The sequence below is a fragment of the Ochotona princeps genome, chromosome 6 (genome assembly GCF_030435755.1).
Source record: "Ochotona princeps isolate mOchPri1 chromosome 6, mOchPri1.hap1, whole genome shotgun sequence".
Taxonomy (NCBI): Eukaryota; Metazoa; Chordata; class Mammalia; order Lagomorpha; family Ochotonidae; genus Ochotona; species Ochotona princeps.
Window position 1 is genome coordinate 4,039,808 of NC_080837.1, and position 25,212 is coordinate 4,065,019.

Below are 25,212 nucleotides of genomic sequence, written 5' to 3' on the forward strand. Positions count from 1 at the left end.
GGGGGAGAGGAAGGTAGGGGGTGGGGGTGAAGAAGGGCCCAGGCCAGGCCTAGGGGGGCTCCCCTGGGGTCTGCAGCCAGCCAGGGGTCACCTATGCACCCTCCTGGCACCCGGTGGGCCTCCTCGTCTCTGGGAGACAGGCTGTCCCCTGCTGGCAGTTGATCTGCCTGAGTCAGTGTGTCTGTGGTGACTGCGTGAGTCGTAATAAAGGAACATTTGGCCCTGTGCAGGCTGCCGTATTCTGTGTCTTTGTGGGGGACTGTGTGGAGCCTGGCTGTGGGCTATGGGTCGTGGGCTGTTGGGAGTAGGTGTACAGGTGAGCGGGATGGGTGGTTTGTTCTTTGCTACCCGTGTTCTTTGTAGCTCCTCTGGCACCCTGAAAAGGCCTTGGAGTGGCAGCAGAGACCTCTGCTTACAGATTCAGATGGTTCATTGTGGGTGTGAGGTAGGGACCCAACATAGAGGACCCTTTCACCCCAGCTGGCTGAGCAGCCTTAGTGACCCAGGTAAGTGGTCAGGGGGTTGGGGAATGAGGCAGTGAGAGAGCCATCGCATGTGCACGCGGCTGCTGCTGCCTTCCAGCTCCCAGTGCTGAGTCTTCACACAGCATGCAGTTCTGGCCCTGGTGTCCTTCAAAAACAATTATGTGGGGCCCGGCGTGATAGTGTAGTGGTTGGGGTCCTCCCCTTGAAAGCGCCGGGATCCCATGTGGACGCCAGTTCTAACCCTGGCAGCTCCACTTCCCATCCAGCTCCCTGCTTGTAGCCTGGGAAGGCAGACGAGGACGGCCCAAGGCCTTGGGATCCTGCACCTGCATGGGAGGCCAAGAAAGATGTTCTTGGCTCCTGGCTTCACAGGCCATTGCGGCCACTTGGGGACTGAATCATCGGATGGAGGATCTTCCTCTCTGTGTCTCCTCCTCTCTGTACCTCTGCTTTTCAAATAAATAAATCTTTAAAAAAAAAAAAATGTGTGCAAGGGCCAGTTTGTGGAGTAGTGGGTAAAACCACTGCCTATGACACCAGCATCCCATATGGGTGCTGGTTCAAGTCTCAGCAGATTCACTTCCCATCCAGCTCCCTGTTTATGGCCTGGGAAAGCAGCAGAGGGTGGCCCAAGTGTGTGGGCTCCTGCACCCACATGGAAGAAGCTCCTGGCTTCAGGTCAGTCCAGCTTTGGTCATTGTGGCCATTTGGGAAGTGAACCAGCAGGTGGAAGATATTTCTCTCTCTCTCTCTCTAATTTTGCCTTTCAAATAACACCAATAAATAAAAAATGAACACAAGACCTGGATGACAGAGAAATGAGCTTGAAGGCGCAGAAAGGGACTACAACTCCCAGAAGGCCTCGCGACGACGCTGCCTGCTCTCTTTACGTAAGGCTGCGTGTAGCTGGAAGAACGGTCCAGATAACGCGAGATTTGGGGCTGGTGCGGGTGAGCAGTGGAAGGGCGGACGGGAGGCGAGTGGGTGCAGGCGGGTCGGAGGGGAGGCCAGCGTCCCGGAGAACGCGGGCGTGTGTGGGCCGGGCAGCCGGTGCGGCCCCACCGGGCCGCCCTGGGGACCGCTGTGGACCGGAGTAGCCAGCGAGGGGGGCCCCAGGCCGAAAGCGGGTCCCGGAAGTGTTTGGAAGGTGGCCTGGGGCTCCACTGGCCAGTTTACAAGGGGAGCACGGGGTCCCTGCGGTCGGTCGGCTAACCAGGGCTGGGCAGCCGCTTGCCCTGCGTACTCTGGGTTTCCTTTGAGGGCGACACTTTGGGGGGCTGTGAGTTACTGTTTGGGGCAGAGTGTTGGCTGGTGGGGAATGGGCCTGGAGCTGGAGGACAGCTGCTACCCTGGGGTCTTGGAACTGGGGTCTCCAGCCCCCTAACCTACCTGAGGCTCAGGGTTTCCTGGGGTTGAAAACACACACACACTTGACCCCCGCTGAAATTTAACCTCTGGTTTTGGAAGGATTTACTCTTATCCCTGGCGAGTGGAACCCTGGACCACGGTGACCCCAGGGTCAGGAGCCCGACCTTGGCACTCTGGCTTCAAGGCCTGACTTTTGTTCTGTGCTTCCTGCGATGCCTGAGGGCCCAGGCCCGCTGGCCTTGTAGGAGACCTGTGTCCCCCTCTAGGTCCATCCCTTCCTGAGCTGTCACTTGCAGGGTGATACCCAGCTCCATCCACATTGACGCAGGCAGAACTCTTAGCTGGCCAGGGTTGCTCCTGGCCCCTCCGGCTACTCCCTTTGGTCGGACAGCCCAGCCCGCTGCAGGAGACACACTTCCTGTCCAGGCACTGACACCAGCACCCTCCTTACCATGCCTGGCCTTCGGGCCTCAACCTGATCCTGCAGCCAGACCTCTGGCCACGCACCCACCTCTCAATTTACCCCCCCCACCTTTAAAAAAATTTATATATTTGATAAGGCGGAGTTACAGAGAGAGATGTATCTTCTATCTGCTGGTTTGTTCTTACGCATGGCTGTAGCAGTTGGGCTGGGTCAGGCCACATTCGTTAGCCAGGAGCTCCAGCCAGGCCTCCTGTGTGGGTGGAAGGGGCCCAAGTGCATGGGCCATCCTCTGCTGCTTTTCCTGGCTGTGTCAGCAGGGAGCTGAAGTGGAAGTGGAGCAGGGTATAGGAGGGTATAGGATGCTGCCATCGGCGGTGGGCAGCCTAACCCGTGTGCTGTAACACCAGCCGCTGGCCCCATTTCTAAGCTACTTCCTGTTCCCAAGCCTATTCCCCAGTGGAGCGGAAACCTTCTGGTGGACTAACAGGTTTGGTGGGGCACTTTTTGTTCTGCTTTCAGATCCTAAATCCTGTCAGCCCCATGGAAGCGGCACCTGCCAGGCTGCCAGGGCCTGGAGCCCCCAGGCCCCACACGGAACCAGGGGAGCCCGCGGAGGAGAGGAAGTTCCGAGTGCTCGTGGGGGTCACAGGCAGCGTTGCGGCCTTGAAGCTCCCTCTCCTGGTATCTGGGCTGCTTGAGGTCCCTGGGGTGAGTGCTTGGGCTCAGTCCTGCTCCCAGTCAGCCCGCTTCCTGCCAGGCGTGGTGTATGAGTGGGGATGCCATATAGGAAACAGGTCCCATGGGTTACAGAGGCAAGTGCTAGGTTACACACAGCATAGGGTACGGGGCTCCCCACATTGACCCTGAGATTCCACAAGGTGCCATGTGGGAGGAGGGCTGGCTGGACAGATACCCCTTGCCCTCTGTGGTCAGCGTGTAGCTCTGGCCTCCCTCCTTGTCACCCGCATGCTGGGCAAGTACCGCGAAAACCTCTGCATGGGTGCCCCAGGAGCCACCTCTGAGCTCCCCACCCTTGGCCGGACCACCCCACCTTGGGCCAGTTTGACATCTATTGGGGGATAGAGCAGAAGTTCAAGGTTTCAGGCTGTGAAGTCCACAGGTCGTGGCCCCGCTGGCTCGTCCAGCCTCTTCCCACTGCCCGCTCCCTCTGCCCTGATGCCTTGCTGTAGCCAGGCCATGCTGCCTTCAGCACACTCTGATCCTGTCTGTGCCAGCTGTCCATTCGGGCCACCAATGTCAGTCCCAGCCTTGTGTGGGTTCTTTTTTTTTTTTTTGGTTCCTCTTTCTTTATTCATTTGCTATCTAATTTTAGGGTGCCTGAGACATGGCTGTTTGAAGTTTTGTTTTGGAAGTGGGGGAAAGAGAGCTTCCATCTGCTAATTCGGATTCACTCCTCAAATGCCCACACTAGCTGGGGCTGGTCCAGGCTGAAGTCAGAAGCCCAGGAAACTGAGCCATCACGGGCTGCTTCCTGGGGCACGCAGGAGCAGAGCTGGGACTGGGCTCCGCCTCCCCAGGCTGCTCTATATGAAGGCCAGGCATGTCCCTTAAGGCAGATGCTGGGCTCCCTGTGCTGGGCTCCCTGTGAGGTCTGGGCAGCTGTATATGGCTTGGCCAGCAGGGGGCTGTGTTCACTCACGGACAGCCTGGTTGGGAAGCCTCACAGAGGCTGGGAAAGCTTGTCTCACTTTTTTTTCCCTTTTTGCCCTTTGCCCCGCCCTCAGGCTGGGATAAGCTGGGAAGCTGCCAGTTGGGGATACCAGCCACGCCTGGGGTTGGGGATGCGGTGTGTGGAATGGGAGGAGAGTGAGAGCTGGGCTCTGTGCTCGTAGGGGTGAGCTGGCCAGCTAGGGTGGGATGCCTTAGCTGGGACGTCCCTGGAGAGAGGGCACCCCACAGCTCCCTGTTCCCATTGCCTGGAACAAGCGAGCTTCCGGCCTGGGGGAGGGCAGGGGCGGGGAGTCCTATCCCAGGAAACAGATGGGCACCTCCAAGCAGGGGAAAATGGCAGCTCCACCACTTCCTGCTGGGGCTGGAGGACAGTGCAGCCTGCATCAGGGTCAAGCCAGGCCAGGCCACCCCGGCCTTCTCGCCTGGGCCCTGTCCCGGGGGATAGGCTGAGCTTAGAACAGAGTTGGAACAGAGCTTGGCTCCTACCACTCCCCCCCCCAACCACCAGACCCCATGTCTGTGACTGGAGCAGCCAGGGGTTACTGAGCTGAGAGAGAGCTTCCCTGGCATGGTGTCTTAGGGTTTGCCTTTCTCGATTTAAGGTGGGAGTGAGCACCCTGTGTCATCCAGACTCCCGTGAGGCTCAGGAGGCGTTACTGAGGACATCCTAAAGGCCACCCTGCCTCGCTGCTGGTGCAGAGGCCTTGGGGTCAGCCTTCGTGGACTGGGGACACATGGGACGAGCCCACTCCTCACCCCCTGCATGTGGATAGCTCATTGGTCTGACTGTACCGCGGGGGCTTGTAGGAGATGATACTGTTGGCCGGGTGATCCCTGTATTACCTATGCTTGCACCCCGCTGCCCCCCCACCTGAGCGCTCCAAGCTCTCCCCATGTCCCTGACAGGTCCCTCCAGCTACCCACACTGTCTCCGAGTTGTGGGTTCCCTCTCTCAAGGGCTTTCCTGAGCTGCCTGGGGACACGCAGACTTTGACTGGCAAATGAACAAGTTGGGTGTGGACCGCAGGAGGCTGGCCTCCCCGCAGGCCTGGGTTCACTGGGATGTCCTGGCATCCCATAGCAGCTATGCTCCAGGAGTCGGTATGGGCAGGGGTGGCAGGGGTGGGCTTGACCACCAGCAGTGAAAGCCTGAGCCCGCAGGATGGGGCAGCAGATGAAAAGGGTCTTTTTTTTTTTTTTTTTGGTTAAGTGTGGCCACTTGGGGAGTGAACCAGCGAATGGAAGATCTTTCTGTGTCCTCCTCTTCTCTCTGTAAATCTGACTTTCCAAGAAAAATAAATGAATCTTAAAAAATAAGATTTATATTTGAAATTGCAGATATACAGAAAGAGAAGAGACTAAGAAAGAGATCTTCCATGGGCTGGTCTGAAGCCAGAAGCCAGGATTCATTTCTGTGTGCAGGCCCCAAGCACTTGGGCCATCTTCCACTGCTTTCCCAGGCACATGAGCAGGGAGCTGGATGGGAAGTGAAGCAGCAGGGACTCGAACCGCTGGCCATATGGGATGTCAGCAATGCAGGTGGAGAGATGATTTACTACACCATGGTGCCAGCCCAAGAGAGGTCTTTCTGGCCTCCATTTTCTTCTGACCATGAAAGAGGAGCAGCACATCAAGTGACCAGAAGATTCTAGCTGAAAGGGCTGGAATGCAAAGGCCATCTGTCTCCGGAGTTCTGGGCCCTGGCAGTTCCTTGTTCTCTGGCGGCGTCAGCTCTGTCAGCTTGTACCCTGGTTAATGTGGCTGAGGACAGGCACAAATGCTTTGCCGCGGCAGGGTCAGCAGGACGGAGGGCTAGAGGGAGGTCGGCCTGGAGCTGGGTGGAGTGTCCTGTCGGGTCATCAGGGGCTGTCAAGGGCAGGACAAGGTGAGTGCTGCTTTCCTAGAGGGCCATGTGCTAGTGCCTGCAGCCCGTTGATGCCCTCCAAATCCCCAGATGAAAATCCTATGGGAGTCTTTACAAAGCTCAGCATGTACACAGGTTGCTCACTGTAACATGGTTTATAATTTGGAACCGGAGCTGGAAACAAACAAGTTGTTCAACAAAAACCCCAGAGTGAGGGCCCAGCATGATGGCTTCACTGCCTAATCCTCCACCTCAAATCTGCGGGGATTCTCTATGGGCACTAGTGTGTGTCCCGGCTACTCTATTTCTCATCACGCTCCCTGCTTGTGACCTGGGAAAGCAGTTGAGGAAGGGCCAAAGGCTTGGGACCCTGCACCCACATGGGAGACCTGGAATAAGCTCTTGGCTCCTGGCTTCAGATCAGCTCAGCTCCTTGCAGCTACTTGGGAAGTAAACCAGTAAATGGAAGATCTTTTTCTCTACAAATCTGCCTTTCCAATAAAAATAAATATCTTTTTTTCTTTAAAAAGTAAAAGCATATTTATATGTATTTAGTTAGTTAAATTTGGGTTTGTTTTTGTCATATGAGAGGCAGAGGACTGCTTTCCTCTGGTTTACTTCCCAGCTGCCCACAGCAGGAGCAGGCAGCAGCTGAGGGTGGAGGGATTGCCATGTGGTCTGTGGCCCGTTTCCTACCACCCAGCAGGGGCTCCCTGTGCCAGGTGGAGATGCTTGTTGGTGCTTCAGCAGGGAGGGAGGGAAGTGGGGCTTGCCGACTGGTTTGGGGTTGATCGGTGGTGGGGGTAGGGAGGTGGTGGGGGTAGGGAGGTGGTAGATAAACCACAGGCAGCAGGTGTGCTAGGCTCTGGCCAGGTCCCTGTGGCTCACACACGGAAGTTCAGGGTGAATTGTTAGACACCATGGGGCGGGGGCAGGCAATTCCCTGCAGCAAAGTCAGCTTCCCCTTGCAGTGCCAACATCTCATTTGGTAGTCTGTTGCGATTCTGATGTGGCTCCTACTAACGTGCCTGGGAAAGCAGCAGATGATGGCCTGGACACTTGGGCCCCCTGCAGCCACGTGGAAGAACAGGATGGGGCTCCTGGCTCCCTGGCCTCGACCTGGCTCAGCTCCAGACGTCTGGGGAGTGAAGCAGCAGGTGGAAAATCTGTGTGTGTCTCCTCCCCAGTCCCTTCCGCCATGCTTTCGCATAAGTCAATCGTTTAAGAAAATATTAGATACAGAAACTGTTCCCAGGAACTTTAGCAGGGCACCAAGCACAGAACTGCTTTTCAGGAGTTCGGCAGTGTGTGGAAAACTGGTTTTGTTCGTTTTGTAATATATTTTAGAGATGCACACACACATACACCCTGCTCCCGTCTGCTGGTGCACTTCCCAAATGGCTGCAGTGGCCAGGTGAGGCTGGAACTTGGCAAGTTGAGACCCAAGTGCTTGAGCCATCACTGTATGCCATCAGCAGGAAGCTGCAGTTGGAAACCGCAGCTGGGACTGGAACGCTGGGCACTCTTCTGTGGGCTGCCCATGTCTTCAGGGGCATTTCTGCCCACCCTGGAGCTTCGATTCCAGCGCCCAACCCTGGTGCTGCCAGGACCCGAGGGGATGTGAGAGGACACAGGAGGGCTCCTGCCCTCAGGGAGTCTCCGCCTTTGCCAGGGCTCAGGATGGCATTTGCTGAAAAGGTCAGAGTGAACCAGCAGCTGCTCTGCATGGCTGGGTGCTTGGGACCCAAACACAGTATGCCTTTGTGTGTGGTGTGCACAGGCAGGCCCCAGCCCCTGGCTGCAGGCACCTCAGGAGGCAGTGAATGAAAATGAAAGAACAAAGCCCTGAGAGCTCCTGACTCAGGGCCAGTGGCTTCCCTGGAAACCAGAAAAACCAGCCCAGGCCTGCCAGGTTCCCCGGGACCTGCCTGTTGTCACACATGCTTCACGTCAGCACCCAGTGAACACATGGGCCCACGAGGCTCCCTGCCACGTGACTGGCACCTGCAAGGGAAGCTGGAGTGTATGTGTGTGTGGCGGGGAGAGGTCTGTCCAGCTGGGTCGCCGGAGGAGGCAGGATGGAGGGCCCGAAGGAGTGAGAGCCAGGCAGTCTGGAAGCAACTTTCCAAATTTCCCAGTGGACAGAAGATGGACCCAAGGAGTTCTGAGTAGCAGAGGGTGCAGCCCAATGAGGAATGGAAGAAAACCTGGGCAAGCAGTAAGGTGGACGGGAGGCCGGACAGGCATGACGAGGCAGCAGGAACAAACTGAGGCCTAGGCACAGGTTGAGGTTTGTTCCCAACCTGTTGAGTTCCCGCCTGGGCTGCTGGGGTGCATGGGGGTTGTGGCTGGTGACCTACAGGGTGTGGAGGGTCATTGGGGAGGGAGGGGGCAGAGGCTAGGAGTGGCTGAAGCTGTCCTCCTTAGAAGGTGGACATGGTGGACTCCACCTGACCGCAGGTCAAGTCCACGGGTGCCTCAGATTCTAGAGAGCCTCTGTCACTGAGCCAGATCCTCAGGCCCACCAGGAACAGACTGTTTATGTGTTAGGTGGAAATAAAGGTTTTTATTATTTATTTATTTTGGAAAGGCAGATTTACAGATAGTAGAGATAAGATCTATCAGCTGGTTCACTCCCCAAGTAGCCGCAACGGGCCAGAGCTGATCCAGAGCCAGGAGCTTCTTCCAGGTCTCCCACGCAAGTGCAGGGTCCCAGGGCACTGGGCCATCCTCAACTGCTTCCCCAGGCCACAAGCAGGGAGCTGGGTGGGAAGTGGAGCAGCCGGTATTAGAACCTGTGCCCATATAGGATCCCAGTGCTTGTAAGGGGAGTAGCCAATTGAGCCATTGTGCCAGGCCCTCTCGTTTTAAAGATTTAATTATCTGTATTTGAAAGGCGGAGTTACAGAGCGAGGAGGAGAGGCACAGAACCTCTCATCCACTGGTTCTATCCTCAAATGGCTACCACGGCTAGGGCTGGGCCCATCTGAAGCCAGGACCCAGGAGCTTTTTCTGGGTCTCCCATGTGGGTAATCACTTGGGCCATCCTCCTTTGCCTTCCCACGGGCATCGGCAGGGAGCTGAATCAGAAGGGGAGCAGCTGGGCTTTGAACTGGCATCCATGTGGGATGCCAACACTACAGGTGGAGGCTTAGCTTGCTACAACATGGTAGGCTTTTCTATTCCAAGATGCCTTTAACCTCTGTTTGCCAAGTTTGACTCCTGCTGGGGCAGGGAGGAGTACTAGGAAGGCTGCCTGGGCTGTAACTGTTCCTTCTACAGGTGGGGAACCCGTCTGGTGGGATGCCCACGCCATACATCAGAGGGCTCAAGTCCCGACGCCACCTCTAAGTCCAGCTCCCTGCTCATGCACACCCTGGCAGAGGAGGGCAACAGGTGTTGGATTTACACCACCAGTATAGGAGCCTGTGTGGAGTTCTAAGGTCCTGGCTAAGGCCTGGCCCAGCCCCAGCTATTTTGGGCTGGTTGTGGGGAGTGAACCAGCAGGTGCCTCTCAAACAAGAAAATGGTTGTCAAGGCGGAGGCCGCCTTGTCTGAGGTCGTCTGTCACCTCTGATCTCTCCTTCCTCCCCCCTTTTTTTTCACACCTACATGTCCTCTGTGGTTAGCCTAGGTGACCATGCCCCCCACTTGACCTTGGCCCTGTCCTGTAACACCCCCCCACGCACTCACAACTGCTCACGGAGACAGCTCTGCCCACTTCCTATCTCAGTCAGGACTGGACAAGGCCTGTGTGGGGCCGTGCTGGGGGATTGGGGGTGAATGGCAGCTCCCCTCAGAGAGGGGTCGAAAGCCCTTTCCTGCTGTCCCTGAAGGCTTGTGCAGTTCCTGGGGCTGGGGTGGGATGTAAGGGAGACCTTCAGGGGAGTGAGGTGGAAGATGACCTGAAAGTTGTGCTGCCTTACTCCCAGCTGCGCTCCCAGGTGCCGTCCACAGGGCCTGGGGCTGAGCTGGCATGGGCGTGGTACGCCCAAGACCAGCTGGGAAGGCAGCCCTCTCTCTGGGGCCTCCCCACCAAGGCCTGACAAGTTTGGGATGTGGAGCCAGCAGCACCCCAGCTCTCAAATTCCCACTTCCCCCATCCCCCCACGGGAAGCCAGGAAGTTGCCTTTTCCTCGTGGAACCTTCTAGTCTGTGTGTTGAGTCACCCCTGCACCTGCTCCTCCTGACTCCCTGGGTGGAGATACCATTTCCTTCTCCCTTCCCCTCCCAGTCACTTCCCGGGGGCGGGGGCACCTCTGCCAGCCTTGGTAGGCTGACCCTGTGTTTCACACACACAGCCACTGCCCGCTGCATGTTGAACGCCTCGTGCTACGTGGGTTATTTAGGAATAAGCGATGGGGTGTGTGGGCTCTGCTCTTCTACCCAGGAGCGCTTGTTCCTAGAAGCACCCAGAAGTTTCTGCTTTCTCACTGGAAGTGGGGGTGGTGCAGCTGCAGGGCCAAACCTAGCACCCTTTCCTGTAACCAGCCTTCTCTCCCCGGTTCTGCCCGCAGAGCGCTGCAGGTTCTACCACGAGTGGTTAGCCAATGACTCATGGTTCAGCAGCCCTGGGCACACCTGGGAGAGCCTGACCTCCAGGCCACTGACAGGAGCTGGATGAGGAGGAGCTGAGGAGGAAGTGCTGTCTCAAGCAAGCCCTCAGCCTCCTGGAAGGTCCCCTGGGCCTGTTGCTCTGTGACTGCTCCCCTCCCCCCAACTTCTTCTCCTTCCCCAGCTGGAAGTTGCGGTGGTCACGACTGAGAGAGCCAAGCACTTCTACAGCCCGCAGGATGTTGCTGTCACCCTGTACAGTGACGCTGACGAGTGGGAGGTCAGTGTGACACCCCACCCCACCCAGAGTCCCCCAGAACTTTGCAGCAGCGTGTTCCCACCAGCAGGGCAGCGAGAGCAGACGGGCTGGTTCCCGTCAAGGCCGTCTGGGCAGAGGCAGAGAGGAGAACATCTGTCAGGCTGCTGGCCTGCGGGCGGAGCTGCGCCATGGCCGGGTGCCCGGGGTCCAGCACCCTTGTGCTGTCCTGGCCTGCCGGAGCTGCCCAACAGGACTGTGTTCCCACCAGTCCCCGTCCACGTGGCTCCCAGCATCCGCGCCTTCCTTCCCACGGCCACAAGGCCCATTCACCGGACGCTGGGCGAGCGGGGGCCTCTCGGGGTCTGCCCTGCCGGGGCGATTTTTAAACATTCTCAGCCCAGAACATTTCTGGCTGGCCTACCACCCCAACCCCCACCTCCAGAGCCCTTCCTCTGGCTTGGACAGTCGGAGCATCCGCCTCCAACTGCTGGGGGAGGGGGAGGACTTGGGAGATTCCTGCCAGATGTCAGTACGCTCAAAAACCAGGCCATAAAGGAAGTGGCTCTGAGGACACTGGGGCATTTGTCTCTTTGGGCCTGGTTTCTCTCAGGCCCCCTGCTTAGCTGTTTGAGGGATGTGGGCCCCTGATATACCTGACTTGCCCCTTCCCGTCACACACACTGTGAGTGGCCAGCTCGGTGACCTGCCCTCTCCCCTCCTTGGCCAGATGTGGAAGCAGCGCTCCGACCCGGTGTTGCACATTGAGCTGCGGAGGTGGGCAGACCTCATGCTGGTGGCCCCGCTGGACGCCAACACCCTGGGCAAGGTGGCCAGCGGCCTCTGTGACAACCTGCTTGTGAGTGACCCCCAGCACCCCCTTCACTTCCCCCCGGGGGCTGACTCCGTGTTTGCTAAGCTGCAGAGTTCATTGTCAGTGCAAGGAAGCCTCTTAGATGGGCCCCTGGCCTACCTCACCATCTCTGTAGCAAGCGGCCAGGATACCTTGGCCCCAGGGCCCTGGCGGGCTGAGCCTCTTCCCTGCGCCTTGGCACTCAGCCTCTTGCTGCTGTCCTTGCCCAGCCGCATGGCCTCCTGGTCAGCTGTGGACGCGCACACAAAAGGCCGAGCTCAGAAGGGCGCTGACCTCCAGAGGGGTCTCCTACGTGCGCTTATGTCCTTTGGCAGCTGCAGCCTCGGCTGAGACACTGTGTTCCCGACAGATAGATAGGGGGAGCTGAACAGGGAGAGAAGAGGCCGAAGGGCTGGGGGCGTGGGAACTGTTGGAGGAGAGGTGCAGGGCACCGCCTGGGACCTGGGGAGACCTCCGGAGCTGTGACTATCCAGCGAGTATGGGTAGGAGGCAGGCAGACAGCAGTTTCCCTCTCACAAGCAGCTCTACGCCTCACCAGAGCAAGTGGTGAAGCTGAGACAGGGTCTGGGGTCAGACACAGGATTGGGTTCCTCTTGGGCCTGCCACTGGACTGTGTGGGTGCTCCCCACAACCCTCTCCCCAGAGGAACCCACCAGTGTCAGCCCCACCCAAGGAGGGGCGTGGGGTGAACAGAGGGGGCCATGCCTTGTCCGGCAGAGAGCTGACCTCACAGGGAACCCAGGTTAGGGGACCAGCATGTGAGACCCTGGCCACCATTCTTCAGAGGGGTCAATATGTGTGACCAGTTTGCCCCACAAAGTCCCATGCTCCCTGCTATCTGCCCAGCCCATGTGACAAAGCACACAGACCCCCAGGGGCCTCTTCCTGTGCCCTCCAGTGCTGTGCACCGTCCCCCAGCCCCCTTGTTCCAGAGCTATTGAGGAATCCCAGCAGTCATGCCATGGCTTCTCCTCCCCCTGCAGGCACCCTCTGCTGCCTTCCTCCCACCCCAACTCTTCCTTTCAGCCCAGACCCTGGGAAGCCTGCTAGGCAGGGGTGGGCTTGCTCTCCCCACCTCTGCGCCTGCCTTCTGACCCATGCAGTGGCCATGCAAACCCAGGACCTCTCCTGCCTCCTGCTTAGCTCTGAGGTGAGGTGGGAGGAGTCTGGGTGTCTGCTTGCTGGGTTGTGCTTTGAGGGGGACACCTAGCGACCCCCAAGCAGTGGCTGGGCTCTGCCAGGTGTTCTCCTGACTTTGGTGAAAGCAGCAGGTGGCCTGGGGTCAGGAGGAAGTGCAACTGAAACACCACTCACAGCCCAGCTGCTGTGCTGCCAGCCCAAGCCTGGGGTAACGCAGGCAGCAGGACTCAGGGCAGTGTGGGGACAGCGCTTCCCCCCTGTCCCCAGGGGAGAGGACAGGGTGCCCAGGGCCAGCAGCTGTGGTCCTAACCCCAGATGGCCTGCACTGTCGGGAGAGGGGGGTCACAGCCAGGGCAGGATGCTGCAGTGGGCAGTGCCCAGGGGAGCCTGTGCCTGGGGCATCCGCTGGAGCTGCTTGAGCCATGGGGTCTTGCACCAGGCCCTGGGTGTCTGCAGGCTGTGGTGCCACCCTGGGAAGGCCCCTGTGTGGGAAGGGGCTTTGTCCCAGCCAGTGAGAGACGCAAAGTCAGAGTTTGAAATCTGAGCCCCTTGAGCCTGGGAGGTACAGAGGTGCAGGTAGCCTGGCTTTGGGAGGCAGTGGGGTTTCACAAGGAGGCAGAAGTGAGCTCCTTTCTCAGGGTCAAAGTGACATTTGGGAGGGAGTGTCTGAGAAGGTGTGAGATGGCCCTGAGGCACAGCTGTGCAGAGACAGGTCCCACCTGCCTGGCAGTCAGCTCCAGAAGAGGTGTGAGCCCGCAGCTGAGGGAGACTTCCTGCTCGGAGCTGAGGCTTGCACGGAAGTGATAGGGCCGCCTCTTGGACAGTTGCCTGAACCCTTCCTAGGGGGAGGTCACGAGGGCCCCCAAGACAGCTCCCTGCAGATTGGCTGCAGCTGGTGCTCTTCCCAAGCTGGGGCCTGCGCTGCTGGCGGCAGGGCCCAGAGCACGGGTGGACAGGGTGGGTGGCCGGCAGAGCAGTAGGACCCCCATCCCCCGCCTTCTTCACAGACCTGTGTCATCCGGGCCTGGGACCGCAGCAAGCCCCTGCTCTTCTGTCCAGCCATGAACACAGCCATGTGGGAGCACCCAATCACCGCCCAGCAGGTGGGCCAACTCAAGGCCTTTGGTTACATTGAGATCCCCTGCGTGGCCAAGAAGCTGGTGTGTGGAGACCAAGGTGGGCATCTCACCAGGCTCACGGCCCTGGCCATAGAAGGGGTTCACAAGGGTGGGCAACCCCACTGTCCCTACTGGGGATGTGGTCAGAGTTGTGTTGGGTGGAGTCTCGGGGCCTGGGCTGTGCTATCCAGGAGCTGGGGGCAATCCTGGGGGACAGCTGAGGCAGGCACTGATCTGAACCCCGGGCTCTGGGTGGCATGCGTGGCAGAGCCCCAGGATGGGGTGCTACAGGACTTGTCTGGCAGACCCACGGCCACAAGAGAACTTTGCTGCCAGGTTTGGGAGCCATGGCGGAGGTGGAGACCATTGTGGACAAAGTGAGAGAAATCCTGTCCCAGCTCGGCAGCTCCCAGCACAGTTGAACTGCGCAGTTTCTGGGCCGTGTGGCCTCTGCACTTGGTCGAACATTCACGTGTGGTGAAGAGGCCTCCCCAGGACCCTGGCTGGCTCCTGGCTGTTCTGGGCTGAAGACTGCAGCCTGGCTTTTCTCTCCCAGGTTCACCTGCTGCCCCTCCCCACCTGTTCCCAGGAGCCCGAAGCAGGCCCCTGTACTGTCCCTGTGTGCCCCTGGCGTGAGGCCGAGTGACAGGAAACCTGGGGGCTGTACCTCAGCAAGCCGGGGGTCTCTTGGGGGCTGGGTCCCCTGGTGGTGTGCCCAAGTGCACCCACAGGACACAGTGTTCCACAGACTGGGCCGGGAGCCTGGGGGTGCTGGGACTACAGTAAAGTGGTGTTTTAGGAGGCTGCAGGTTTCCTTTGGTGGGGGGCAGGGACGGGACCAGGCTAGGCTGGGGGCGTGGTCAGTTGAGACTGGGGGTGGGGCCAAGTGTAGCTGGAATTGCTCTGAGGGCAGTCTCTCCTTCAAATCCCAGCCCTGCGGCTCAGCTGCAGAGGACCTTGCTGGCCCTGTGTTGGCTCATCTTCCTCCCCTACGCTCGTGGAGGTACGGAGCTCAGCGGCTCCCAGCCACAGGGCTGCGTCCCGCTGCCCCTGTGCCTGCCTGAAGCCCCCTACTGCACACTCTGCTGCCCCCACACACTCGGTCTCTGCATGGATGGCGGTGGCCCGCAGAGTCCACGGCTCTGTTTACTTCCTGGTTTCCACTGCCCTCCTCACCCTTGAGCTGTCCTACTCCAGGGACAGAGCAAGGATGTCTGGGCCCCCTCCCACAAGCACATAGAAACGGGGAGAAGACCCTGGCGAGATCACACTCTGCGTCCTTCCCAGAATTAACGACTTTTCCATGTGGCTGCCATCTGAGCTCCTGTTTGCAGCTGGGTTGGAGATGGCTTCCAGGGCAGGTGTAGGGGATACCCTGGAGTGCCCCAAGAACCCCAAAAGTCAAGGCCTCCATGGGCTGCCAACAGCTCTCTTCCAGCACCTGACTTATCCAGTGCTTTAGCATAAGATTACCTTCAGGCATTGAAGAAACTCTAACTGAAATGGCAGCAGCAATAGCCAGCTCTGGGGACCAGTGTGGTGGCACAGAGAGCTAGGCCACCACCTGGAATGCAGGCATCCCACATCAGAGCGCTGTTTGGGTCCCAGCTGTTGTGCTTCCAATCCAGCCCCCTGCTGATGTTCCTGGGAAGGCAGCAGAAGATGGACCGAGGGCCTGAGCCCCTATTACCCATGTGGACGCTCCAGATGGACCTCCGGACTCCTGGCCCAGCCCCAGCCATTGGTAGCCAGTTGGAAGTGAATCAGTGGATGGAATGTCTTTCTCTGTCACTCTGCCTTTCAAATAGATAATCTTAAACAACAATTAAAGAAAAAACTACTTTGGGGGCAAATGTTTAGTGCAGCGGTTAAGGCTTTGCTTGGGGGGCTGTGTTTCTTGCCTGGGTCCAACTCCTGGCTGTGCTTTTGCTTTCAGCTTCTTACTGATGCACACCCTGGGGATAGGAGGCAATGGCTGTAATGGTTGGGTGTCTGCTGCCTGTGTTGGAGACCTGGGCTGAGTCCCCAGTTCCCAGCTATTGGTGGCATTTGAGGGGTGAACCAGTTGATGAAAGATTCATCTCTTCCCCCCCCATCAAATAGATTAAAAAAGATATTAAAACCAGTATACTGACAGCCACCTGCTGGCTGGTTTGGGTGGGGCGGTGGCGATCAGAGAGAACTTAGGTAACAGAACTCCAAGACAGAGCCAGCATTCCGTTTGACTGGTTTCCACCTTCCTGCCTGCTGTCCACATCACTGGTCCTCTCCCTCTGCACCTGCTGCCCAGCAGTGCCTCCTCACTGCCCTCGGAGGCGGCTGGCAGTTACCTAGTGCTTACCATGCCCAGGGCTCCACAGGGAAGAGCAGTCCCTGAGAGACCAGCTGCCCATGGCTAGGGGCTGTGCTGTGCCTACCCAGCAGGACTCGGCCTTGTTGGCCAGAAGGAGAGTAATCTCCACAAAGGGGACTTGGGCCAGCTGGAGCCCCCACTCCCAGGAAGTTGTCACGCTGTCTCCTCCCCCTAGCAATTCCGCATCCTTGTTGCCACCCTTGCACACTCCTCTTAAATTTAAAATTTTAAAAATATGTATACATGAGAGATTTATGTATTTGAAAGGCAGGACAATGGAAAGGGGAGAGACAGAGCTTGTCTGTCGGCCGGCTCACCTAAATGGCTACAACGAGAATTCCTTCTTGGTCTCCCACGTAGAGAGTCAGGGCCTTAGCACTTGAGCCATCATTTACTGCCTTCCCAGCAGCTAGATCGGAAGTACAACAGCCAGGACTCTCTCTAGCACTCTGACCTGAGATGCTAGTGTCACAAGCCAGCAGCTTAACCTGCTGTATCACAATGCTGGTCCCTTACATTTTTATTTTTCTTAAAAAAAAAAAAAAAGAGAGATTTTCTATCTACTGAATCACTCCCTCAAATGCCTGCAACCAGGACTGGGCCAGTCAGAGGTGTGATGGGAACTCAAGACTAGAGCCATCACTGCCATATTGCAGGGTGAGAATCAACAGGAAGCTGGAATTTGGGTGCAGGAGGGAGCCGGGACTTGAACTCAATGGGATGTGGAGGTCCCAAGTGCATCTTTTCTTTATTATTTTATACATTTAATTTTTGGTGATGTTTACATCGTTGATATATGCCCATGTGGACCACTGATTAGGGTTGGAAAGGCCAACGTGTGGAGGAAAGTATATAAGACAATTGCTTCCTATTTTTTTTTCTTCCTTTATTTAGGGAAAGTGGGGAGAGAAGGGGAGAGGGCCACTCCCAGCAGCCCAACTGCGTCTGCACCCGGGGATGTGGGAGGGCCACTCAGTGTTATCCCAGGGTCCCCATGTGCTGAGAGTACTGCTCAAGTGATTTCAGTAGTTTTGAGATGTTGATTTTGTTGCTCCAAGACTGAGGAAATTCCTCCAATATTCTTTGGCTAACGTAATCCACCCTAGAATCTTCACCCAGATACTTGCTATCAAAGCTTGACCTGGAGAGTTGTTGTATTTGTTCTGCCTTCCATCCTCTGCCATGGTACTAGACGTGCTCTGCAGTCCTCCATGATCTGTTATGTCCTCCATGTTATGTCCTCCATGTGCATCAGGGCATGCAATTCACTGCCCAGCCTTCAGCAGCCAAGGCCTAGTTCTGACACATGTATTCCACAGTCAGACCACAGAGCCTGTGATTTTTTTTCCCCGTGGTTGGAATTCTGAGTCCAGCGGTCCAGCTTGGTGGGACTTCAAAAACCTGAGGTGACCCAAAACCTGACTCCTGTGTGTGCCAGCCAGTATGGAGATTCATTCAGCCAGTCACCACATCAGCCTATCACACACTGGTGGTTGCTATTGCCCAGTTAGTTCTGTCTCCATCCCCATCTCTTACGCAAACCAATGGATGTTCTGACCCAGTCCAAGCCTGCCCGTCACACACTCAGCCTTCATGTACACCAGTGGGAACTGCAGCCCAGTGAGAGCAACCTCCAGTAACTCCCCCCGCTCCAGGCCTGCTTCCTGCATGCTGGTATGTGTAGCACACTGGTCTGGTCTGTCCCTCATCCCATTTGGCTCTCATACACATCAGTGGGTGCTGCAGTCTAGCTTAGCCTGACCCACCCTACTATCCAGCCCACACTTAAACTGGCAGGAGCTACCACCCAGCCATGCCCGTCCTCAGCCCTAATTCTCATGCCCATCAGAAGTAGGGTCCACAGTTTTCCTACTAGGTCCACTCAGCCCCGATCTTGCACTTTCCAGGTGGTTCTGCTTTCTAGCCTGACAGGGTTTGCTCCCAGTTTTGGCACTTGTCAGCTGATGCTGGGGCAAAGCTCAAACACCCTGTACTTACTCTGGTTCATGCATGCATCAGTAGATACGGTTGCTTAGCCCAACTGGGCTCTCCTCCAAATCCAGCTCACAGGGTTTTGTAGCCCTGCCCAGTCTGGTCTGCCCCCAGTCTCAGCTCTCACAATCACCAGCTGGAGCAGTGACCCAGCAGGGGAGTCCCCACAACCCCACTACTGCCCACCCCACCAGGTCGTGTGTACTGATAGGTGCTGCAGTCCAGTCTGGCATGGCCCACCAGACCTTGGCATTCACCAACAGATGCAGAAGCCTGAATCCACCTGACCTGCCCCCTGGTTCCAACTCATGCTGGTGGTGCTGAAGCCTAGCTCAGCCTGAAGTGCCTCCAGTCCTGGCCCTTAGTGAACTGGCTGGTGTCGCAGCCCAACCTGACCTGACCCACACTCCTGGCTCCTGGCTTCAGATTGGCACAGCTCCTGCCATTGCGGCCGCTTGGGGAGTGAATCATCGAATGGAAGATATTCCTCTCTGTCTCTCCTCCTCTCCGTATCTCTGGCTTTGCAATAAAAATAAATCTTTAAAAGCAATTATTAAAAAGGAACAAAGGAAGCCAAGGGCTTCGCCCTGGCACTCTGATATGGCATGAGGACATCCCAGTGGGGGCCTAAGTCCCAGGGTCAAATGCCTGCTCCCTGGGCAGAACTTCTTAAGTGGGACTTGGTAGAGAATTTAATGTAATAAATAAGTAAATAAAGGCATGGCCAGGATATCAAGACTTTTAGCACAGGAATTTACCCTTTCCTTATCAGGGGGATGACTACTTACCCCTAGGCATGCCTCTAACCAGCCCTGGAGGTCTTATCTCCTGGGAAAGCACCATTTCTAAATGGCCCAAGTGGTGAGTGTATGCTCTTTTTTTTTTTTTAAGATTTATTTATTTATTGTGTCCGGCGGCATGGCCTAGTGGTTAAGGTCCTCTGCTTGAACGCCCCGGGATCCCATATGGGTGCTGGTTCTAATCCCGGCAGCTCCACTTCCCATCTAGCGCCCTGCTTGTGGCCTGGGAAGGCAGTTGAGGACGGCCCAAGGATTCGGGACCCTGCACCCGCGTGGGAGACCCGGAAGAGGTTCCAGGTTCCTGGCTTCAGGCTGGCTCAGCTCCAGCCGTTGTCCCCTCACTAGGGGAGTGAATCATTGGACAGAAGATCTTCCTCTCTGTCTCTCCTCTCTGTATATCTGCCTTTCCAATAATAAATAAATAAATCTTTTTTTTTTTTAAGATTTATTTATTTGTTTTACAAAGTCCGATATACAGAGCCTCCTCCAGGTGTCCCACCTCAAGTGCTACGCTATCGCATCAGGCCCAAGCCTCTTAGAGAAGCTCCTGGCTCGTGCCTTAGTCCTGTTCCAGCCTTAGTCTTTTTTTTTTTTTTTTTTTTTAAGATTTATTTTTATTGCAAAGTCAGAGATACGGAGAGGAGGAGAGACAGAGAGGAATATCTTCCATCCGATGATTCACTCCCCAAGTGACCGCAACGACTGGTGCTGTGCCGATCCGAAGCCAGGAGCCAGGAACTTCTTCCAGGTCTCCCATGTGGGTGCAGGATCCCAAGGCATTGGGCGTCCTTGACTGCTTTCCCAGGCCACAAGCAGGGAGCTGAGCGGGAAGTGGAGCTGCCGGGATTAGAACCGGCGCCCATATGGGATCCCGGCGTGTTCAAGGCGAGGACTTTAGCTGCTAGGCCACCGTGCTGGGCCCACCAGCCTTAGTCTCTCTGACCATTTGAGAGTTAACCAGTGAATAGAAGATTCTCTGTCTTCCTAACTTTGCTTCAATTTATTTATTTATTTATTGTTTTTCTTGGAAAGTCTGATTTACAGAAAGATCTACTGTCTGCTGTTTCAACCCCCAAATAGCCACAACAGCCAGAACCGAGCTGATCTGAAGCCAGCAGCCAGGAGCTTCTTCCAGGTCTCCCATGTAGGTGCAGGGTCTCAAAGCCTTGGGCCATCCTCTACTGCTTTCCCAGGTCATAGGCAGGGAGCTGGATGGCAGTAGAACAGCCAGGACAGAAACTGGCATCCACATGGGATCCCAACAAATGCAAATTGAGGATTCAACTACTAGACTATCATGTAAGGTCCAGAAATAAACACATCTTTAAAAAAAAAAAAAAGTTGAGGTGTTTCAGAACACCCCCTCCACATGTGACTCAGAGCGACCGCAGCATGGAGCTCTGTGGGGTTGTGTTCCACTCATGTGTGCCCGTCAGTGTGGGCTGTGTCTGTGGGTCGGATCTAAGTCATGTGGAGAGGTTAACTGTGGGTCATGTGCGTGTCAGTTTGGGTGGTGTGTAGGTGTCAGGTGGAGCATGTGGAGGTGTTGGGCGGCATATGTCCGTGGGGACCTGTGGGCACCCCCTGCGCCACACTGCACCACACTTCCTCTCCCCTTGCCTCCCAGCCCCATGTGCTATGATTTCTCAGGCAGCACAGCAACCCAAGGTGTTCACCTGCCGGGGAACAAAGCTCCAGTGACTGACAGCTGTCTACACCACCAGCCTCCTGGTGGAACCTGCCAGACTTGGCACTGCTGGGGGCAAGGCAGTGGGGAGAGGAGGGCTGGAGGAACTGCCAGGTGGCAAAGAGCAGAGCAGTGTGGGGCTTAGAGTGGTGTGAGGGCAGGGGGCAGAGGAGAGATTGAATTCACAGCAGCTCTGGGGGGGACTGGGGACATGCCAGGCCCTCACTGCAGTGGGCAGATCCCCTAATGGCTTTGTGGAGATTCCATGGCGGCTGGTCACCTGTGGGCCCAGGGATGCATCTGGGTGGCAGGAACCAAGGCCTCCGGTTTCATGTCCCTCAGTCAGAGAAGCACCCAGTCCCCTTCAGGGCGGCTTGGAGAGAGGAGCCTGGGAACACTCCTGACTGGTGTCCCAGGGGCCACCCTGTGGAGAGGGCACAAGGGGTGCAGCTCATGCAAGCTGGGGCGGGGCATTCTGTGTGAGGGATAAAGGCAGCACAGGGGGGCTGCTCTGTGTGTGTGTGTGTGTGTGTGTGTGTGTGTGTGTATGCGTGTGTGTTTTGTCCTCAAGGGCCAGGCACTGCTTGGAACTTTCACTTTCACTGAATAAACTTCCTTCCAGTTGCTCACACTTCCTCCTGGGTGAGTCCAAACCTTCCAGGACAAAGAACCCAGGGGGGAGGGGGAGGGGGCATTAACATCAAAGGGCTTTGGCATTTCTTCTGGGTCTCCCCTGAGAGTGCAGAAACTCAAGGACTTAGGGCATCCTCTGCTGCTTTCCCAGGCCGTCGGGAGGCAGCTGGAACAGAAATTGATCAGCTGAGACTCATACTGGTGCCCATATGGGATGCTGGCGCCACAGGGCAGAAGCTTAGTATGTTATGCCACAGCATACCTAAGAAGCCCTCGTAGCATCATCAATATGCCTTGGAATGCCCAGGTGGCTTAAGATGTCTGGCCGCTGGCCAGCATGGAAGGAGCAGTAGCCCCCTCCCCCCAGCCCAAGACTGTCAGAGAAGGGACCCAATTCTCAAAGCAACCCAGTACCCCAGTCCCTGGACTCTCTTTCCTCTAATTCCCCCCTCCAAGCTGTGGCAGGAACACAGCCCACAGCCAGACTGGTTGTTACCAGCCGGCACTAGTTCTAAGCTCTACTTGCACTACACAGCGGCAGGGAGCAGTGTGTAGAAGGTGGGTTTGGAGGTACAGACCTGGCTGTTACATGGACAGGGCTGGGCCATCTCTCAGTTGTCGCCATGGCTGTTGTACTGGCCCACTGGGGCTGCCCCCCAGTTGGAGCTGTGGTTTTGCAGGCCTTGCTGGGCTGCAGCAGGGTGCCAGGGACAAACCTCAGTGCCTGTGTGAGCCGCTCGTCTGCCCAGGCCAGGTTTTCTCTTTAGCGATCCCAACAAAGGGGAGGCAAAGGGGTACCTGGAGTGGGCTCTCAGTGGAGGTGGGGTTGGTATGGGGAGCTTCCCGCCCTGGGTGTGCTGTGAACAAATGCTGCCAGGGGACCTGGGGTGTGGAGAAGACCCCCAACTTGGCCTTACAGGTGACGGCCTCTGGTCAGTCCCCTGTGTTGCCCTCTCCCTCCCATCCTAAGTGGGAAACTCATGCCCGTGTCTCTAAAACTCAAGGTGGTTTGTGCTCGCTTCAGCAGCACATATACTAAAACTCAAGGTGGCCGGGCCAGGAACCTCCTCGTGCAAGTGCAGGGTCCCAAAGACTTAGGCCATCCTCTGCTGCTTTCCCAGGTCATAAGCAGGGCGCTATCTAGATGGGAAGTGGAGCAGCTGGGACCTGAACCAGTGTCAATAAGGGAGCCCGGCACTTGCAAGGTGAAGGTTTTAGCTATTGAGCCATCGCACCGGACCTAACCTTTTAACTGCTGAGTGACCGAAGAAGAAACCAGAGTCTTTTGCTCAAATGTTTGACCTTGGGGGCAGAAAACCACAAGGGGAGTAATGGAGATGGACGATGGATGAGGTTAGCCTGGTCCAAAAGTGCTCTGGGCTATAGTTCTCTGCTAGTGACCGTGCCTGCTCTAGACGCTCCCGAGGAGAGGCTGAGGAAGTTCAAATACCGAGGCAAGGATGCATCTATGAGGCGGCATCTATGCACCAGCGCCTGGTGGCTAGCCTGGAGCTCCGGAAGGCCAGGAAAGATGAGCAGGCCTTGAAGAGGAGGAATATCACCAATTTCCCTCCTGAGCCATCTTCGGAAAAACCTGCCAAAGAGGTCAGCCTCAATCTGGATGAAATCGTGAGAGGTGTGAACAGCTCAGACCCTGACCTTTGCTTCCAGGCCACCCTTGCAGTCAGGAAAATGCTGTCCCAGGAAAGGAACCCCCCTCTGAAGATGATTATTGACATGGGGCTCATCCCCAGGCTGGTGGCGTTCCTGAAGTCATCGTTGCCCTTCTTGCAGTTTGAGGCTGCCTGGGCTCTGACCAACATCGCTTCAGGGACCTCGGAGCAGACTCGGGCCATTGTGGAAGCAGGTGCCATCCAGCCCCTGATTGAGCTACTGGGCTCTACCAGTGCAGCCGTGTGTGAGCAGGCCGTGTGGGCTCTCGGCAACATAGCCGGTGATGGCCCCGAGTTCAGAGATGCCGTCATTTCAAGTAATGCCATCCCACATCTGCTGGCCCTGGTTTGCCCAACTATAACAGTCGCATTTCTGCGGAACATCACATGGACCTTGTCCAACCTGTGCCGGAACAAGAATCCATATCCTTGCGACGAGGTGGTGAGGCAGCTGCTGCCTGTTCTCTTCCACCTCCTGCAGCACCATGACAGAGAGATTGTCTCGGACACCTGCTGGGCCTTGTCCTACCTCACTGAGGGCTGCAACGAGCTCATTGACCGAGTGGTCAACATTGGGGTCTTGCCCAGGCTGGTAGAGCTCATGACCAGCCAGGAGCTCAGCATCCTGATTCCTCCTCTCCGCACGGTGGGGAACATTGTCACAGGAACTGAACACCAGACCCAGATGGCCATCAACGCAGGTCTGCTGAAGGTGCTGCCCCACCTCCTGAGGCACCCCAAAACCTCCATTCAGAAGGAGGCGGCCTGGGTCCTAAGCAATGTGGCTGCAGGATCTCAACAGCAAATCCAGCTGCTGATTGTGTACGACTTTTGCTGCCTCTCTTGGTGGCTCTGCTGAAAAATGGGGAGTTTCAAGTCCAGAAGGAGGCAGTCTGGACGGTGGCCAACTTCACAGTGGGGGCCACTGTGAGCCAGTTGTTCCAGCTGGTCTACTCGGGGGTCTTGGAGCCCCTGGTGAATCTGCTCACCGCCCCAGATCCTAAGATTGTCCTCATCATCCTTGATGTCATCTCTTACTTCCTCCAGGAGGCAGAGAAGCTGCGTGGGAAGGACAGACTATACTTTCTGATAGAAGGGCTTGGCGGGATTGAAAGAATTGAGACCTTGCAGCTGCACGTGAACCAGCAGACCGCGCAGACCGCCCTGAGCCTCATCGAGAAGCACTTTGGCGAGGAAGAAGACAAAGACGGCATTTTATCAATCCAGGACAAATGCTGAGCGTTCTTCATAAAATGATGGCAGAACACCCCAACTTCTCACCCTCAGGGACAACATGTTTATGAAGCAGCTCTCCTATGTCTTAGCGTCTCACTGATACAAAGCTTTTAAAATTCCACATTAATAAAAGGTTTAGCACATTAAAAACAAACAAACAAACAAAAAACCCACAAAAGTGCTCTGAAGGACTGGACCGGCCCAGATCCCTGCAGCTCCTAGGGGGGATGGCTCAGGCACAGCCACAGAAAAGGGGTGACCCAAGGCCTCCTGCAGGGTAACTGCAAGCTCTCCAAGGTAGCTAGTATCTAGGTAGCTGCCGCCCAAATGGGCAGAGGAGAAAGGGTAGGAAACAATGGGAGTTTCCAAGGGGTTGGACCGGGCAGGAGTCACAGGGGCTGATCTTTATTTACATATCAGAAGGTAGCTTAGTGGCTAAAGTCCTCACCTTGCAAGCGCCAGGATTCCAGATGGGTGCTGGTACCCACCCCGGCTGCTCCATTTTCCATCTAGATAACTCCCTGCTTGTGGCCTGGGAAAGCAGTAGAGCATGGCCTAGAGCCTTGGGACCCTGCACCCGTGTGGGAGACTTGGAATTAGCTCCTGGCTCCTGGCTTTGGATTGGCTCAGCTCCAGCAGTTGTGCAAACAGTTCCAGTGTCCATTGGCTGACACAGTTAACCTTAGTGTCTCCATTCGCCCAGATATCTTCTGTCATCGTTTGGCTGGGGTAGTTGTTCAACATGTTACATTCTCCGTTGTCTGCTGTGGTACCAGATGTTCTCTGCAGGCCACAGGGAGCTACCATATGCTCTATGTGCACCATGGCCTGCCGCCCAGTGACCCAGGCAGGCCAGACAACCCAGACCCTGCCAGATGCCCCACTCCTGGGGCTCACCTTGCAGGCGGGCAAAAAAAAAAAAAAAAAAAAATGGCCTCCTGTTCTGGTACCTGGCTGGGTGTGGCAAGGCGTCCTTCCAGGGGCCATCTCACCTGCCCCACCCACCATGCTCAAGAGGCAGCTATTGTGGAGTTCTGAGAAGGATGCCACACCCCAGAAGCCC

At 56.5% G+C, this 25,212-nt stretch overlaps 2 protein-coding genes across 5 annotated transcripts; both read left to right on the forward strand.

Annotated features, from left to right (window-relative positions):
• Positions 1-360: 360 nt before the first annotated feature.
• Positions 361-15,181, forward strand: PPCDC (phosphopantothenoylcysteine decarboxylase). Of its 4 annotated transcripts, none has more exons than XM_004594696.2 (6): positions 361-506; positions 2,797-2,985; positions 10,572-10,667; positions 11,374-11,502; positions 13,665-13,833; positions 14,112-15,181. In XM_004594696.2, exons 2-6 carry the CDS (start codon positions 2,818-2,820, stop codon positions 14,195-14,197), a joined length of 648 nt encoding a protein of 215 aa, XP_004594753.1. In that variant the 5' UTR covers positions 361-506; positions 2,797-2,817; the 3' UTR covers positions 14,198-15,181. The 4 variants fall into 4 exon arrangements, with proteins under 4 accessions (XP_004594753.1, XP_058521464.1, XP_058521465.1 ...); XM_058665481.1 differs by lacking the exon at positions 361-506 and adding an exon at positions 1,400-1,435; XM_058665482.1 differs by lacking the exon at positions 361-506 and adding an exon at positions 1,681-1,724.
• A 7,407-nt stretch (positions 15,182-22,588) lies between these two features.
• On the forward strand, positions 22,589-24,255 carry LOC101528982 (importin subunit alpha-8). Its single transcript, XM_012929691.3, is given in 3 exon segments — positions 22,589-22,717; positions 22,720-23,742; positions 23,745-24,255. Coding segments are annotated over 3 exon segments (1,560 nt in total). The 3' UTR covers positions 24,153-24,255.
• The last annotated feature ends 957 nt before the right edge of the window (positions 24,256-25,212 follow it).

What these genes read in the sequence shown, in the direction of transcription:
- PPCDC (XM_004594696.2), top strand. Translation starts at nt 2,818, where the DNA reads ATGGAAGCGGCACCTGCCAGGCTGCCAGGGCCTGGAGCCCCCAGGCCC. An exon ending in GCCTCTGTGACAACCTGCTT is followed by an intron (nt 11,503 to 13,664) that starts GTGAGTGACCCC and finishes CCTTCTTCACAG; the next exon opens with ACCTGTGTCATCCGGGCCTG. An exon ending in GCTGGTGTGTGGAGACCAAG is followed by an intron (nt 13,834 to 14,111) that starts GTGGGCATCTCA and finishes CTTTGCTGCCAG; the next exon opens with GTTTGGGAGCCATGGCGGAG.